Raw genomic sequence first — 15211 nt, forward strand, 5'->3', positions numbered from 1 at the left:
GAGATTGGGGTTCGACTCCCGGTCAGGGCACATGCCTGGGTTGCGGGTTCCTCCTGCATGAAGGCAGCTGGAGCAAGAGGCAGCTGATCAATGAAGACTCTCTCATCATTGATGTTTCTATCTCTCTCTCTCCCTCTCTCTCTTCCTCTCTCTGAAATCAATATATATTTAGGGGGGGAAAAAAAAACATTAAAATCAATAAAAACATATTTTAAAATTGAAGATGAAATAAAGAGCTGCCCAGACCAAAAAAAAGGCGAAAGGAGTTCAGTACCACCAAACCAGCACTGAAAGAAATGCTAAAAGGCCCAACTGGGCGTGGCTTAGCGGTTGAGCATTGACCTAGGATCCAGGCGATCGGGGTTCGATTCCCGGTCAGGGCACATGCCCAGGTTGCGGGCTCCAACCCCAGTCAGGGGCGTGCAGGAGTCAGCCGATCAATGACTCTCTCTCATCATTGATGTTTCTATTTCTCTCTCTCCCTCTCCTATCCTCTCTCTGAAATCAATAAAGATATATTTTAAAAAAAAGAAATACTAAAAGGACTGCTCTAAAACAAAGAAGGATAGTGAGAGAAAGGTACATCAGCATAAAGGGGGAAATGGCATTAAATAAGTATATATCAATAATAACCTTAAATGTAAATGAAATAAATGGTCCAATCAAAAGACATAGAGTAGCTGAATGGATAAGAAAACAGGACCCAAATATATGCTGTGTATAAGAGACCCACTTGAGAGCAAAAGATTCACACAGGCTAAAAGTGAAGGGATGGAATAAAGTATTCCATGCAAATGGAAAGGGAAAAAAAGCTGGAGTAGCAATACTTACTTCTGACAAAACAGACTTCAAAATAAAGACCATAACAAGAGACAAAGATGGTCACTACATAATACTAAAGGGATCAATCCAACTGGAGGCAATAACCCTTATAAACATTTATGCACCCAATATAGGAGCACCTAAGTATATAAAAAAACTTCTTGGTGGACTTTAAGGAGGAGATGGACAGCAACACAATCATAGTGGGGGACCTTACCCCACTGTCAGCACTGGACAGATCATCAAGACAAAAAATCAACAGGGAAACACAGACCTTAAATGACTCACTAGACCTAATGGATTTAATTGACATTTACAAAACATTTCATCCCAAAGCAGCAGAATACACATTCTTCTCAAGTGCACATGGAACATTCTCAAAAATAGACCACATGTTAGGGCATAGGGCAAGTCTCTACAAATTCAAGAAGACTGAAATCATATCAAGCATCTTCTCAGATCACAACGCCATGAAACTAGAAATCCACCACTATAAAAAAAAAACCTCAAAAATATTCAAACACATGGAGGCTAAATAGCACGTTATTAAACAATGAATGGGTTACCAATGAGATCAAGGAAGAAATCAAACACTTCTTGGAAAAAAAACGAAAATGACCAGACAACAACCCAACCCTTGCTTATCTGAAATTCACGTTTAACTGATTGGCCTGTGTTTTATCTGCCAATTCTACCCTGGGGCACTTGATAAAAATACCATTGACCTCATCACCTTATGAGATTCAGTAGGTCCGGGTGGAGCCCAGCCAGGAATTTGTATTTTCTTTTAATGGCAATCAGCTCACTGGCCAGGGCTGGGAAACCTGCATTTCAGCACGCGGGGCTGGTGGGGGACCAGGCTCCTGTCACAGGAAATGAGACATTGTCATGCTTTTTCATTGAATGAGCTAGAGCAGGCAAGTTAGGAGTCAGCCTCGGGAGAGTAGCTGAGGCTAGCTAGGGCCTTCTGCAGAAGGGATGGGAGGAGTCTTCCCCTTTTAGCAACTACAGGCCCTTTACTTAGACAGAAGTGAGCAGTTCTTTTCCCCGGTTCCACCTTGCAAGCAGACGGAGTGGGGGAAGGCGGCACAGCTTGAGGGGCATGGCTCCACCTCGGAAACCTGGCTGCGGGTGGGGCACCTTGGAGTGGGATGTCCTAGGCTACGGCTGCGGGGCGAGACCGACCCAGACCGGAGCGGTGAAACTGCGTCGCTACCAGGGCCCAGGAGAGCTCCACTGGCATCTGTCGGCTGCTCCGCACTCGGGATGGAGAGGGCCCGGGCGGCATCCAGAGGAGACCAGGGCGGGGCCGAGTTGCCGGTGGAGCCCTTGGAGAACCAGGTCCCGGGGCCGGAGCAGTCACAGGCCCCCGCGGAGGAGCGACCATTGGAAAGTTCCGAGAGCACGGAGGCGACCGGCGCGGGCCAGGACCAGTCGGGCGAAAAGAAACTGCCCTCGCCTCGCCCCGCGCGCCTGCGGGTGCTGCCACCCAGCCTGGGCTACGGCGCCTTCCGCCGCCAGCTATCCACCGGCCCCGATCCGCCGTCGCCGAGCCCCGCTTCGGTCGAGCAGCCCCGGGACGGCGAGGCGGCGGGGGCCGAGCTGGTGCCCTGGGCCGCGCCGGGGGAGCCCGCGCCGGGCACCTGGGCGCCCATGGAACTGCAGGTGGACGTGCGCGTGAAGCCCGTGACCGCGGCCGGTGGCAGCTGCGCGCCCTCGCCCGCGCCCTCCAGGCGCTTCATCACCGTGCCGGTTCCTGAGTCCCCAGCCTTCTCCCGGCACGCCTCCCCGGTGCACCCGCTCCGGCGCACCGCGTCCTCGGGCAGCACGTGGAGCCGGGGCTCGCCGCTGGCTGCAGCCGGGGCGGAGCACGGCCTCGGCGCCGAGGGGGGCAAGGAGTCCCCGGGCTCCCCCACGTGCCGCTGCAAGGAGCAGGAGCGAGAGGAGGACACCGTGCTTCTGCACTGCGAGGAGCTGGCCGGCGACGAGAAGCTGCACCGGGCCATAAAGCTCATGGGTAAGCGGGGGCCAGGGCCAGGGCCTGCCAGCCAGAGGTGTCGTTCCCCTCCCCTCCCCCACCCGTGAACATCCACCCAGCCCTGGGCTGCTGCTCTGGAGGAGCTGGGAGACCCAGACAACCATCCCCACGTCCGGCCCCACCTGCGCGCTCTCTGGCTTGGAACTAGTAGCATTTTGGTTTACGCAGTTATAATTCAAACGGTTTGCGCTACAAGAATAAATTCTTCCCCCTCCGCTCTGCAGACCCCTTTCACACGCCCCCGTCGCGTGTGCGCATCTTTGAGATGGAATTCCAGGGGAGGGAAAGGCTTTCGGGCTCACGGGACTGGCGCCGCCCAGGGGCGGGGAGACGCTGGTCTCGGGACTTCTGGCCCCGGCCGGCGGGGACCGCCCCTCTACTATATATTGAGAAACATGGGTCCCACACTCACCCATTCAGCAGCTTCTGCGTGAGCACCACGGGCCAGACTGGGCTTGGGCGGGGGGGCAATTGTGAGGGAAGAAGAGGAGCCTGAAAAATATATAAACAATTAAGCAATCCTAGAGAGGGTACCGGGAGGGAGGGGGGCTGGTGGACTTGGCAGGGGAAAGCTCCCTGGAGCTAAACTTTGAAAGAAAAGTAGCAGATGGGGGCGGGGGTAGCTTCCTCTGTATTTTCATTTTTGTTACAAGAAGAACGTATTTATTTGTTACTTGCGTGACTAAGAACTGCTTTCTAAAGGGGGCGGGTGGGTGCAGGCTTGCAGGAGGCAGCCAATCAGGGACACTCTCTCATCATTGATGTTTCTCTCTCTTTCTCTCCCTCTCCCTTCCTCTCTCTGAAATCAATAAAGACATATATTTTTTAAAAATTAAAAATAAATAAAGGGGGTGGGTGGGGACTTTTTCTTTGCCTGGAAGTTGGGGAGACAAATGGCTGTGTGGGGGGCCGTTTCCCAGGCCAGCCTTGCAGCCCTGAGTGTGGAAGGTGTGTGAGACTTTTGTAACTTGCTGTATCTCTGTACTGCTGTGTTTTCTGAAAGGTCAGAGCTGAATTTACTGTTGTGTTAAAATAGTTATATTTCCCGAGGAGACTGGTGGGTTTTTCTTTTTCTTCTCCAGGCTTTTTAGTTCTGCTTTTGTTATTTTAAGACTGTCAATTTATGTATCTTTTATCCCAAGCATTTTCAAATCGCTTATTTAGGTAACACCTTCATTGAGCTATAATTTACATACTGCACAATTCGCCCATTTAAAACAAACAATAGCCTTTAGTATATTCACAGAGTTGTGTGACCATCACCAATTTTATTTATTTTTTAATCTGTCATTTTTTGTGTTTTTTTTTTTAATTTCAGGGAGAAGGAGAGAGAGAAACATCAATCATGAGAGAGTCATTAATCAGCTGCCTCCTGCATGCCCCCCACAACCTGGGCATGTGCCCTGACAGGGAATCGAACCGTGACTTCCTGGTTCATAGGTCACACCAGCCGGGCTCACCAGTCAATTTTAGAATAGTTTCATCACTCCAAAAGGAAATCCTGTACCTTTCAGCTATCACTCCCCAGCCCCAGATAGCCACTAGTCGACTTTCTGTCTCTTTGGGTTTGCCTACCCTGGATATTTCATTAAAATGGACTCATACTACATGTCCTTTTGTGTCTGACTCCGTTCACTTAGCATAGTGTCTTCAAGATCATCCATGATATAGCATGTGTCAGTACTTAATTCCTCCTGTCTCTGGAGCTCCTTTCCCCTCTGCAACCTCATTCCAGCCATCTGGTCCCCTGGGTCCTCGAGCTGCTGATAACTCACAGCTGTCTAATGCTCCACAGCCTACAAAGTGCTCTCTCTGGTCCCCAGGATGCTTCCTTGGTGGACTCTAGGCCTAGAGAGATAAAAGAGGCAGGTGTGATTTTAGTGTTAAAACTGGAAAACACCAAGAACAAGAGTCAGAACTTGAACCCAGGTCTGTGGAACTCCAAATCCAGCCCTTGCTCCTCTCTTGTTTGCAGTTTTATCTCCTGGTACCTTTGCCCAGTCTTTTAGCTGCTTGCATGCAGGGGCCTTGCCCTGTTCTTAGCATATTTGTACCCTGTGTCTAAGGCACATTAGGTACACAGTAAATGCTTGTTAGCCAATTATTTGTTCTCTTTTTTAAATTTTTTATTTATTGATTTTAGAGAAATAAGGAGAGAAACATCAATTTGTCATTTCACTTATTTGTGCATTTATTGGTTGACTACTGTACCCTGACCAGGGACTGAACCCGCAACCTTGGCTTTGGCGTACTGGGACAACACTCTAACCAACCAAGCTACCCCGGCCAGGGCATGTTCTCTTTCTTGAATAAAATCTTAGGTCTTCTAGTTATTTAAGAAGTAAAACATCTAGCATTTTTCTCCCAAATAGGAAATTCTGACCTAAATCAAGTGGTTTATCCTCGTGTCTGGGCCGAGGGGCAGGTGCTCACATACGTGTGATGCTGGTGTATAAGTCAGTGGTTCTAACCTGTCTCTCCTGGTTCTCCCCAGGGCTGCCCAAGTACATAAAGTGCCTGCACTGGGCCCTGGCGGTCATGGCCGTGCTCCTGGCGGTGTCAGCAGTCGCCAATGTGGTCCTGGCCTCGAGAACAGGTATGGTGCCTCTTCCCAGCTACATCCTGACAAGTGATCTGGTATCAGCCTCCACCTGGGGGGTTTTGTGTCTTGCATAAAATGTACAGCCTTCCAGGGTCCCTGCCCACCCTGCTTGCTGCTCAAAGGCTTGCCAGTTCCATTCCCCCCAGATTTGCCCCTCAGTCAAGGTAGTGGCCAGGGTTTGATTTTTTAATGAACATTCATTCAGCTCATTACAGTTTAGTCCTGAGGCTCACCTGTGGTCTCTGTTTGCAGGGGCCGGGTGGCAACAGCCGTGCCCCCAGGGCTGGCTGTGGTCCGGAGAGCATTGTTACTACTTCTCTACTGAAGCTCAAGCCTGGGAGGCCAGCCAGGCTTTCTGCTCAGCCCACCAAGCTACCCTCCCCCTGCTGAGCCACACCCAGGTGAGAAGGGAGGGAGGGTGGGCAGTGGAGGGGTGTGCATATTGTTACAGGTTACAGATGACTAGTCCTGGAAGGAACAGCAAAGATCTAGTCCAACTCCACCTTACAGAAAGTCACTGAGGCTTGGAGAAAGAAAGTGACATGCAGGGGGACTAGACTTCAGGTATCCTAGGTCTTCGATTTCCTCTTCATTCTAAGAAGTAGAGGTGGAGCTGAATGGCCAGAGCAGGGCTACTCCCATCCAGCCTGGTGGCCACGCAGTTAACGGAGCTCAGGAACCAGTCTGTGCTGGCAGATCTATGGGGAGACACATGCATACTCTTGGGAGGTTGTATGGAAGATAAATTACTGTTAGTGGGTATGCTATCCAGGTCTTGCTGTAATAATGCAGGGTGACAATTCATGGCTAAAGTCATTGACTTAAAAGACCACAAGCATTTCTTTCTTGTTCTGTGGGAGGGCTGCTGATGGGCTGACCTTGGCTGGGTTTGGCAGACAGCTCAGCCTCAGGGTGCAAGACTGGTTGGGCTGGGCTTGAGCCTATGGGCCGGATTTACTCCGTGAGCCTCTGGTCCTTCTACCTGAGAGAGAGTCTTCATAAGAAAGCTGGCAGAAGGGCAAGAACCAAGCACCATTTAAGGGTTCTGCTGATGTTAGATCTGCTAACGCTCCGTTGGGCAAAGCAAATAACACAGCCAAGCCCAACATCCAGAGGACAGGGTAGTATTCTCCATCTCCAGGGGAGGGGGGCGGGCGCAGAGAGGAGTAGCTATTTGCTGAATAATAATCCAGCCAATGGGCTTGAGAGTGGCTGCAGAAGAGGCTGTCCTCTATGCATGAAGATGCAGCATTCCTTCACCGTGCTTTAACCCGTCTTTATTGAGCACTTTCTCTATGTGTGTTTTTTTTTGATGGGCGGGGTGAGGATTCAGTAATGAGCCCAAATAGCACGGCCGCCACCTTTGATGGCCAGGTGATCAGTGAGCGAGGCAGATCTTAATCAAGAAACTTTACTTAAGATCCCGCATGCGTGAAATTTTTTCTTGGATTGCTCCTGCCCAGTCCTGAAATAAAAGAGTTCTGCCCCATACAACGGGGAAGGCAACTTCTGTCCTGCTCTTCTCTCTGGAAAAGGCCCTGGAAGTAGATTTAAAATCTGCTGGAGAAAATGTTTTACAGGGAACATGGATTATTATATTAGGAGGAATGACATTTATTTTTCAAAAAATATGGGGAAATGAAGAAATTACAGCATAGACTCAAGGAAATCAAATCTGTGGTCCCAATATGGTAAATATACATGCGAAGAAAACACATTACTAGTATTTCAGTGGTGGTTACCACGTGGAGGGGCAAGATTTCGAGTGATCTTTTTTTCTTCTTTAAAGCTTTTTAAAATTCTTCTAAACATGCTGTAAATACTGTGAGCTAGGATTAGGGGGAAATGCTAGAGGAATGGTAGCCCATGGAGGCAAGAGATGGGTATATAACAGTTCCCCACCTGGGCCTGGGCTGGCCCTGAGTTCGTGTCATTGTGGGAAGAGATCAGGCTGGGCAGAGGAAATCTTCCCAGGCCCAGACATCAAAGGACCCAGCCCAGTCGACCTCTGCAAATTGAAGGCCAGCAGAAACTAGGTGGGTCCCTAAAGCATGCTTGAAGCTAGGGAGGGACTTAGCAGCCGAGCATTTTTCCATTTCCTGAGACACACTGAGCACAGCAAAGGTCATCATAAAGCCACTGGCGACCCATAAAGGGTCCCTGCCCTCCAGCCCCTCATCAGATAGGTTTAATCTCGAATGACCTTGGACCTTGGCTAAGCAAATGGCCTCCTGGCTGGTGGGTCCTCAAACGGGGAGCCAGGTTTAACTATTCAAATTGCAAATGGAGCTTGAGATGAAGATGAAAAACACACACACAAAACCTAAGCACACAGGATCAATCAATTGAAACACAAGTAAATATTCAGAAAAGATATCACAGAGCCTGGATAAGCTCCTTCCAAAAAAGAGCTGCTAAAAAGCTCCTTGCAGGAGAAACAAGCTGGCGGCGTAGGTAACAGCTGCATCCGCCGCCTCCTGCAACCACATCAAAACCACAACTAAAATACAGAACCACCATCACTCAGAGCCTCCTGAGACCTGGCTGAACAGAAGCCCCACAGCCAGGGAAGTGAAGAAGCACCAAGACCAGGAGGGGTGGAGCCGCGGCCGCCGGCCCACACCCGGTGCCCCAGTTTAAACCCAGAAGGGGATCCCAGCAATGGAGGTTTCCCAGAGGAGCGAGGGGTCCCAGCCCCACACAGGCCCCCAGCCCAGGGCTCCAGGGCCGGGAAGAGACGTCCCCACAACTCCGGGCTGTGAAACCAGCGGGGACTGTCGCTGAGGGTCGCAGACGCTTCGGGAGCCCCAGCAGCTCCTCTAAAGGGCCCGGCGCGGACTCACTCGGATGCTCCCTCTGAGCCCAGCGCCGGGAGCAGCCGGAAAGGACCCGGGACACTCGGGGGGGAACTAACCTGCCTGAAGTCAGGGCGAGAGTCGGAGGGGCGGCTTCCTCCCGGGCAGAAGGGCTGGCGGAGGCCATGGCTCCTGTGGCGAGTCCTCCCCGCACACAGCCGGCAGGCGGGCGCCATGTTTGAATCGCCTGCACCTGACTTACACCTTTGGCCCCGCCCCGTGATTCCCGGAGGCCCCGCCCCCCCCACCTGCAGCTCATCCAGGCCATTCCCAGGGGCTTTTCTATGCAAGTGGCCTCTCAGGCCTCATGCTTAGGACTTTCCTAAAATCTCTCAAACAAGCAGCAGCGGGCCCCATATGGCTTGATAAGCGGCCCCAGGCCTGGCACTAGCGGCAGCTGCATTGGCTCACAGCTTGGCCTCTCCTGGGCACCTCCAAGCCCAGCACAAGGAGCAGCCAACTATGGTTTGCTGTGTAGCTCATGCTGGGTGGCCCTGGGCAAGGCACTGGCACAGGCTGACTGTGCACCTCCAGGGAGGCCCCAGAGACAGTGCACCTGGTGGTCAGGCTCGACCACGCTGGATTACAACCCTACCACATCCACGAGTGACACACTCAAGGGGCGCATTTGGTGAACACCAAAGCCCCACTGAAGTAAATCCTGCTCCACAGGGGTGTCTCCAGCACAGCAGCTCTTTGGCTGTGGTTGCAGCTGGTCCTCACAGCCGATTGGCCTGGGGGTCAATTCCTCCCAGTGATGCCAACAGCAACCAAGGCTCAACTACAACAGGTCAGAGCACACAGCCCACACAGGGGAGCACCTAGAAGGCCCAGCTCAGGGGACTGGGGAGGCTGAGCCACTGGACCCTACAGGACACCTACTACACAAAGCCACTCTACAAATTCCAGGACACACAGCAGCTCTACCTAATACATAGAAACAAACACCTGGAAGCAGCCAAAATGTGGAAGCAAAGAAACATGTCACAAAGGAAAGAACAGAAGAAATCTCTAGAGGAGGAACTAAATGAAATAGATCCAAGCAAGCTAACAGATACAGAGTTCAGAATTTTGTTTATAAGGATGTTTAAGCAGACTATTAGGGAAATAACTGAGAAAATTGATAACATAATAAAGTACCAATTTGAAATGAAGGCTACATGAACTAAAATGAAGAATAATTTACAGGGAGTCAACAGTAGAGTACAGGACACTGAGAATCAAATCAGCAATTTGGAACATGAGGAAACAAAAAACACCCAACCAGAAGAGCAAAAAGAAAAAAGAATCCAGAAATATGAAGATAGTATAAGGGGCCTCTGGGACAACTTCACGAGGCCCAACATTCATCTTACTGGGGTGCCAGAAGGGGGAGAAAGAGACCAAGAAATTGAAAACCTATTTGAAAAAATAATTGCAGAAAACTTCCCCTACCTGGGGAAAGAAATTGACTTACAAGTCCAGGAAGCACAGAGGGTCCCAAACAAGAGGAACCCAAAGAGGCCCACAGCAAGAGACATCATCATTAAAATGCCAAAGGTTAAAACAGAGAGAGAATCTTAAAAACAGCAAGAGAAAATCAATTAGTTACCTACAAGGGAGCCCCCATACGACTGTCAGCTGATTTCTCAACAGAAACCTTGCAGGCCAGAAGGGAGTGGCAAGAAATATTCAAAGTGATGAAAAACATGGAACTACAACCAAGATTGCTCTACCCAGCAAAGCTATCATTTAGAACTGAAGGTCAGATAAAGAGCTTCTCAGACAAGGAAAAGCTAAGGGAGTTCATCACCATTAGACCAGCACTATAGGAAAAGCTGAAGGGTCTTCTTTAGGAAGCAGCTAATGAACAAAAGAATCTGACGAACTAAATAGAGCCAGAGACATTGATGCATGCAACAGGCGATCATATTTCAGAGGGACGAGGGAAGGGGGTGGAGGGTGGGAAGAGATTAACCAAAGAAGTTATATGCACATATGCATAACCCATGGACACAGTCAGTAATGGGGTGAAGGCCTGGGGAGGGGATGGGAGCGAAGTGGAGGGGGTCAATTGGGGGGGGAAATGGGACACCTGTAATACTCTCAACAATAAAGCTAAATTTTAAAAAAATTTAAAAAATTAAAAACTCCTTGCAGAAAGACCCAAACTAAGATTTGGGTCCTAGACAGTTAAAATTCAGCGCCTGATGACTATGGAGCTCTGGAATCCTCCTCAGATCTGGACAAGGGCCAGTAGCTCCAGGAGGTGCCGAGCCAGAGTGGAGAGGACAGGCTAGAAAAGGCCAAGGTTCCTGAGCTGGGATGCACAAACCAGGGACATGCCTTGGTGCCAGTGGGTGCACACAGCTCCAGGATAAACATGGCTTGTCCTCCCCCGAGCTGGGTTTGCTCACAGCAAAAAGAAGAAAGTTTTAAGGGCCACCTATGCCATCTCCGAGTCACTTACCATTGGCCCAATAACAGCTTTGTTTTGCGGGGTGGAGGAAATAGGAAAGTAACTTATATGAATTTCAGGATGTAAAATATGAAATTTCAAGTAAATTCTTCTCAGGACCAAAGTTTCCCTCTCCACATTGGTGGGAAAGCTGGAGTCCCACCAGCGGGAAGTGGTGAGGCCCCGGGATCACTGTGCCATCATTACAGAGCAGTCCTTTGAACTGGAAGTTGCTGGAATTTCTTTATAACTCTAGACAATGCTTTTCCCACACCATAATTTTTGCTAACAGTGAGAACAGGTTAATGGAGTCTGAGCTTCAAGGAAAAGAAGAGCCGAATGAAGTCAGTGTTGCTGGGTGGGGATAGGCCATGGCTTCTGTCACCGGGAGGCCCGGAGGGCTAGGAACAGAAAGGACAGGATCCTCTTGGCATTGCCATAAGCATCAGATGAGGTTGTGTGGGGGCCGGGCATACAGCTTTGCACACCACCCAGCAGAGACGGGCTTCCTCAGCAGAGGGGACGTTTAATGAGTGAGTACTATGTGTCCTTGGCTTTATACATACAATCTCAGGCCTCATTACAAACGTCCCCGTTTTACAGGGGACCATGGTGAAGCTCTGAAAGGCTGGGCAACCTGCCTTAGGTCACAGACCTTACAAGTCACAGAACCAGAATTTAAATATGGGACAGCTGGGCCCCAAAGCTCTACTCCCAGCTGTGACAGCCCCTCTCTGAGCCCCGGTGCGCCTTCCCCAGCCAGCAGCTGGTGGCTCCCAGGAGGACTGTGCTGTCCGGATCTGTACAGCCATGCAGCGAGGTGCTTGGGCTGCTCTGCCTTCTGAGTCACACCTCTGGGCCAGCCCAGGTTCCTTCTCATCCTCGGCAGAGCTCCCCGCCCAGCTCTGCCCCGGGCCCAGGCGGTGGTGTGGAGCCAGAGTGGAAGCTGCCAGCCAAGGCAGGGCTGTGCGTGCCTGGCCCGTTCTCGCCACCACCCTCCACTTTCATACGCAGTCTGATCTTTGGGATCTCAGATGGGTAAGGTTAGCAAGGTTACCTGCAAGTCGCTTCTGGCTCCTCTCGGCTGTTGACCGGCTGGTGGCCCTGGTGCTACCTGGGGCCCTTGGTGGTTACTGGCAGGATCACAGGGAGGGAGTTTTGCTGAGCTGGCCAACTGTGTGCTGGGTGCTCGTGGTCCGTAAGACTGGCCCCCAGTCCTCACCAAGTTCACGGTGTACCTACAGGAAAGGACCTTTGGGCTGAGACCTGAAGGATGAAAGGGAGTACCACCAAGGGACGGCCATCACTCCAGCACTTACTTGCTAATTCCCAGGGTTAAATACAGAGGTTTCATCTCTGTCAAACCATTTTCGGGGGAGGAGCTGAATATAACTTTAAATTCATTTATTCCACCCGCTTCACTAACGTGAATGTATGCTTGTTGGCACTCTGAGCGAGGCGAGCTTGCCGGGGTGCCAGCCTTTTCCACTTGCCCTGATTCTGTGTTTACATTTCCTTGCATAACTACATTTTCTATGTAGTCGTCATCTTTAACAACACTGCAATTTTCCGTCCTGTGGATATCCCATAATTGGTCTAGTTGTTTCCCGATTGCTTGGCATTTGGATGGCTTCCACTTTTTCTTTATAAATGGTACTGTGTTACCTTCGGATAAATTCATTTTCTCCCTTTTATGCTCTTGGATTTACTCCCCAAAGTGGAATCACCCACCCGGGCGACAGGAGCTGTGTAACCGCTATCGTTAGGGGGCCCCGAGTTATGCTCCAGCGAGACGGGGCGGGTGTGGACCGGAGCATCGCAGCGGGAGCTGCAGCGTCGCAACGCCTTACAGATACAATTACACTGCAGTTTAAAAACAAGCTGAGATTTTTGAAATACCATGTTTTGCTTTACTTCATTGTTAAAAATGACATCGAGGATAAATGTAAAAGAAATCACCTAGTGGCTAACACACTTGTTTTCATTCTTGTTGTTCCTCATGTGGGGTCCACGTACGTAGACGTTTTCATTATTATAATCAAACCACAACTGTGACTCGGCTTTTTCACCTGCTACAGCCTTTCACCTGCTGCATCTCTCCCCGTAGTGCTCTGTGGGCTTCATGCTTTTATTTAATGGCCTTAATAATACTGCACCGAACTGATACAATGTAATCGATGCTCTTGCTGGCATCGGGTTGTTGCCCATCTGCCCCAGGCGGCCCCCGCAGCCTGATTCACCCCACCTCCCACCTCCTCTCCAGGGAGGCCGCCCGCTGGTACCTGCACGCTGCGCAGCCTCCCAGCTTTGCTCCTGCCTCCCCCACCTCCTCCTTGTTCCTCCGTCAATACAAATAACCATCGCTGGTTGCTGGGTGCGGATTGGCATTCACATCCCCCCCCTTGAGGGCAGAGATGGGATCGCCCCCATCTCTGGTCTCGCACCCAGCAAGCATCTGACGCAGCTTTCCGATTCCTCGCGTTTAGGCGGGTTGGGTAAAGCTGAGTAGCTTCTCTGGCCTGGCCAGGTGAGCCAGCGTCCAGAGAAGAGTGACCAGCTGCTTCTCTCCCTCAGGGCTTCCTGGCCAGATACCCTGTCATCAAGAACTCCTGGGTGGGGGCCTTGATGGGCCCCGAGGGCTGGCACTGGATTGACGGGACCGCCCAGCGGTGAGTGACTCTGGGCCTGGGGGGGGGCTCCCTCTCTCCCCACTGCACTAGGGTGGGCTCCCCAGTGTGACCAGAGTGACATCACAGCAGGCATCAAAGCGGGGCTGGGGGCCTTCCCCTTCTGCAGACACCTCCCCCCCCCACTGCTGTTCAGGATCCGCCATCTCCCCAGACCCAGTCCCCCGCTCCACCCCAGCCTGCGCGCCTCCAGGAGGCCGACCCCACCCCATGCTCAAGGCCTTTAGTCCCGGTCACCCCGTCCCTTGTTTGGGACCCCAGCACATTCACCCAAGCAGGACTGTCACCCTGTTCTACAGATAAGGGATGTGCCACCAGGGCGTCCTCAGGACTCCCACCCCAACCTGGCAGTAGGTGTGCCTGGCAGGAGGCCCGGTCGCCCTGAGCACCCTCCTCCCTCTCATCCTTCCCCAGACTCCCGGAGGAAGACGATGACCAGCTGGCTCTCAAGTGCGGGAGCCTGGAGGGAGGCAAGCTCGTGGCTCTGGACTGCACCTCTTCAAGACCCTGGATCTGTGCCAAGGGGACCAAGTGACTTGGATTCCGCCCATTCCGAGCCTGTTGGGGCCATGCAGCCCGCCCCCCAGGATAGGCCAAGTGGGGAGCTGGGGCGCCTCTTCCCGGGACCTAGGCTTCCACTGCTCCTTGCTCCATGCTCAAGGGGCTCCCCTGAGGGAACCGGGGAGCTGGCCCTCTTGCAGGAACATCGCCTCCGGGAGAGGCTCTCTGTGGCCCATTTTCATTTCCAGTTGCCGAAGAGGATTTGTTCAGAGAGCTTGAGATGGTTTTCCTTTTTTTAGCATTTCTGAGCCTCAGTCTTCCCCTCATTAAAATGGCCACTCCCATCCTCTCCCTTATCTGCGCAATCACGATGCACCCCCTTCAGTCCTAGAGGAATGGAAAGGATTAGTGATCACAGGGGAGCCCCACCTGCATTCTCATCGAGCCATGGAATGAGCATTCAGTTTGTGGCTACAGGGTTTGTCAGCAGTGACATCATTGCTGTGCCATTTCCAGGCAGCTGGGCACCCAGCCAACACAGCTAAGACAGCTGACAGCCAGTGTCACAGCAAGTGAGAAGGGGTGGCCCCTGGAGGAGGAAGACGGAGGTTGCACGCTGACGGCCACGTCTGGGATGAGGCCGAGAGCGCCACCTTGGTGGGCGGAGGTCCTGCAAAGCATGGGGTCCGAGTGAGAAAGGACATTGGAGAAATGTGGGGGGTTGGAGGCAGCTCTTCCACGGCTGTGGGGGTGCCAGGCCAGCGGGGGTGGCGCCGGGTGGGTGGGAGGGCTTGTTTGGTCTCCCCAGCCTGTGCAGACCTCTCCATGGACAGGAGGCGTACCTGCGTCTCTCACCTTGGTGCTGAGCATTTAACTCAACGGTCCTTTACGAACCAACTTTCCTTTCTAAACTCAGGCCACGCATCCAAATTCCCCTCGGAGAAACCTGTGTTGGTCCATTTAAGCCAGTAGCTTGTGCGGAACATACGGGCATCCGGGAGAAAGAGATGGAGAGTCCTAAAGGGCACCCTTACAAGCAATAAAAGTCTTGGAAGCACTCTGGTCTCATGGCTTTCTCATTCCAACTGCAAAATAACCCCAGAGCTTGGTAACGTGTTCCATTGTAACTCACTTCAAAGCCCTTCTCCGCAGATGTCCTGTGCCTGGTGCGTCAGGCTGGTTTAACATCAGCCCTTGGGCTCCTCCCAGCTTCAGGGCCGAGTACCGTGACTTTGGGGATCCCGGGGCACAGGTGCCACTTAGAATCAG

At 51.9% G+C, this 15211-nt stretch overlaps 1 protein-coding gene across 1 annotated transcript; it reads left to right on the plus strand.

Annotated features, from left to right (window-relative positions):
• Positions 1-2088: 2088 nt before the first annotated feature.
• Positions 2089-13976, plus strand: KLRG2 (killer cell lectin like receptor G2). The gene is made up of 5 exons (XM_087821378.1): positions 2089-2839; positions 5355-5456; positions 5715-5863; positions 13329-13423; positions 13856-13976. Exons 1-5 carry the CDS (start codon positions 2089-2091, stop codon positions 13974-13976), a joined length of 1218 nt encoding a protein of 405 aa, XP_087677504.1.
• Positions 13977-15211: the final 1235 nt, after the last annotated feature.

The sequence above is a fragment of the Miniopterus natalensis genome, chromosome 10 (assembly GCF_054644295.1).
Source record: "Miniopterus natalensis isolate mMinNat1 chromosome 10, mMinNat1.hap1, whole genome shotgun sequence".
Lineage (NCBI taxonomy): Eukaryota > Metazoa > Chordata > Mammalia > Chiroptera > Miniopteridae > Miniopterus > Miniopterus natalensis.